This window comes from Nanorana parkeri, unplaced genomic scaffold (assembly GCF_000935625.1).
Source record: "Nanorana parkeri isolate BGI_ZX_2015 unplaced genomic scaffold, ASM93562v1 scaffold5326, whole genome shotgun sequence".
Lineage (NCBI taxonomy): Eukaryota > Metazoa > Chordata > Amphibia > Anura > Dicroglossidae > Nanorana > Nanorana parkeri.
In genome coordinates, this window is record NW_017311586.1 from 4,916 (window position 1) to 5,624 (window position 709).

Here is a 709-nt window from a genome sequence, read left to right on the forward strand (position 1 = left end):
CCAGTAGTTTGTGTCTCTGCCCCTCCCACAATGGTGAGATTTCCTCCAGTAGTTTGTGTCTGCCCCTCCCACAATGGTGAGATTTCCTCCAGTAGTTTGTGTCTCTGCCCCTCCCACAATGGTGAGATTTCCTCCAGTAGTCTGTGTCTCTGCCCCTCCCACAATGGTGAGATTCCCCCAGTAGTTTGTGTCTCTGCCCCTCCCACAATGGTTAGATTTCCTCCAGTAGTTTGTGTCTCTGCCCCTCCCACAATGGTGAGACCTCCCCCCAGTAGTTGGTGTCTCTGCCCCTCCCACTTCCTGGTTCTGCTGCTGGGAATGATGTGTCACCTTTGTGCAGGAAGTAATGATCGGGGGTCACGGAAGAGGAAGCCATCAAAGAGCGGCTCGGATGGAGGGGCCACCAAGAACGACAGCCCGGAGATCTCCCTGCAGACCATCTCGGTGGTCCAGACCGACTTCAGTAGTGATAATCTGCAGAAGTCTGTGTACTTTAATGCGGACTGTACCAAGCTGCTGACGGGGGGAGCCGATGGACATATCCGCATCTGGGAGGTGAGCCTGCTGGGTGTGGTCACTTCATGGCAGTGCTAGTCAGACCAGACACAGCGAACTACACCGAGAGCCCGGCCACCAATACCGACCCAGCGGGCACAGGAGGGAATGGGGTACAGCGGGCACAGGAGGGGGGAATGGGGTGCAGGAGGGT

At 56.6% G+C, this 709-nt stretch overlaps 1 protein-coding gene across 1 annotated transcript in view; it reads left to right on the forward strand.

Moving 5' to 3' along the window:
* PREB (prolactin regulatory element binding) overlaps nucleotides 1-555 on the forward strand; it is a gene marked incomplete at its 3' end in the record, with an annotated part of 4,612 nt that extends 4,057 nt beyond the window's left edge. The window contains exon 4 of the mRNA XM_018575895.1: nucleotides 341-555. Coding sequence (XP_018431397.1) covers nucleotides 341-555 — 215 coding nt within the window. The remainder of the gene's footprint in view (nucleotides 1-340) is intronic.
* Nucleotides 556-709: the final 154 nt, after the last annotated feature.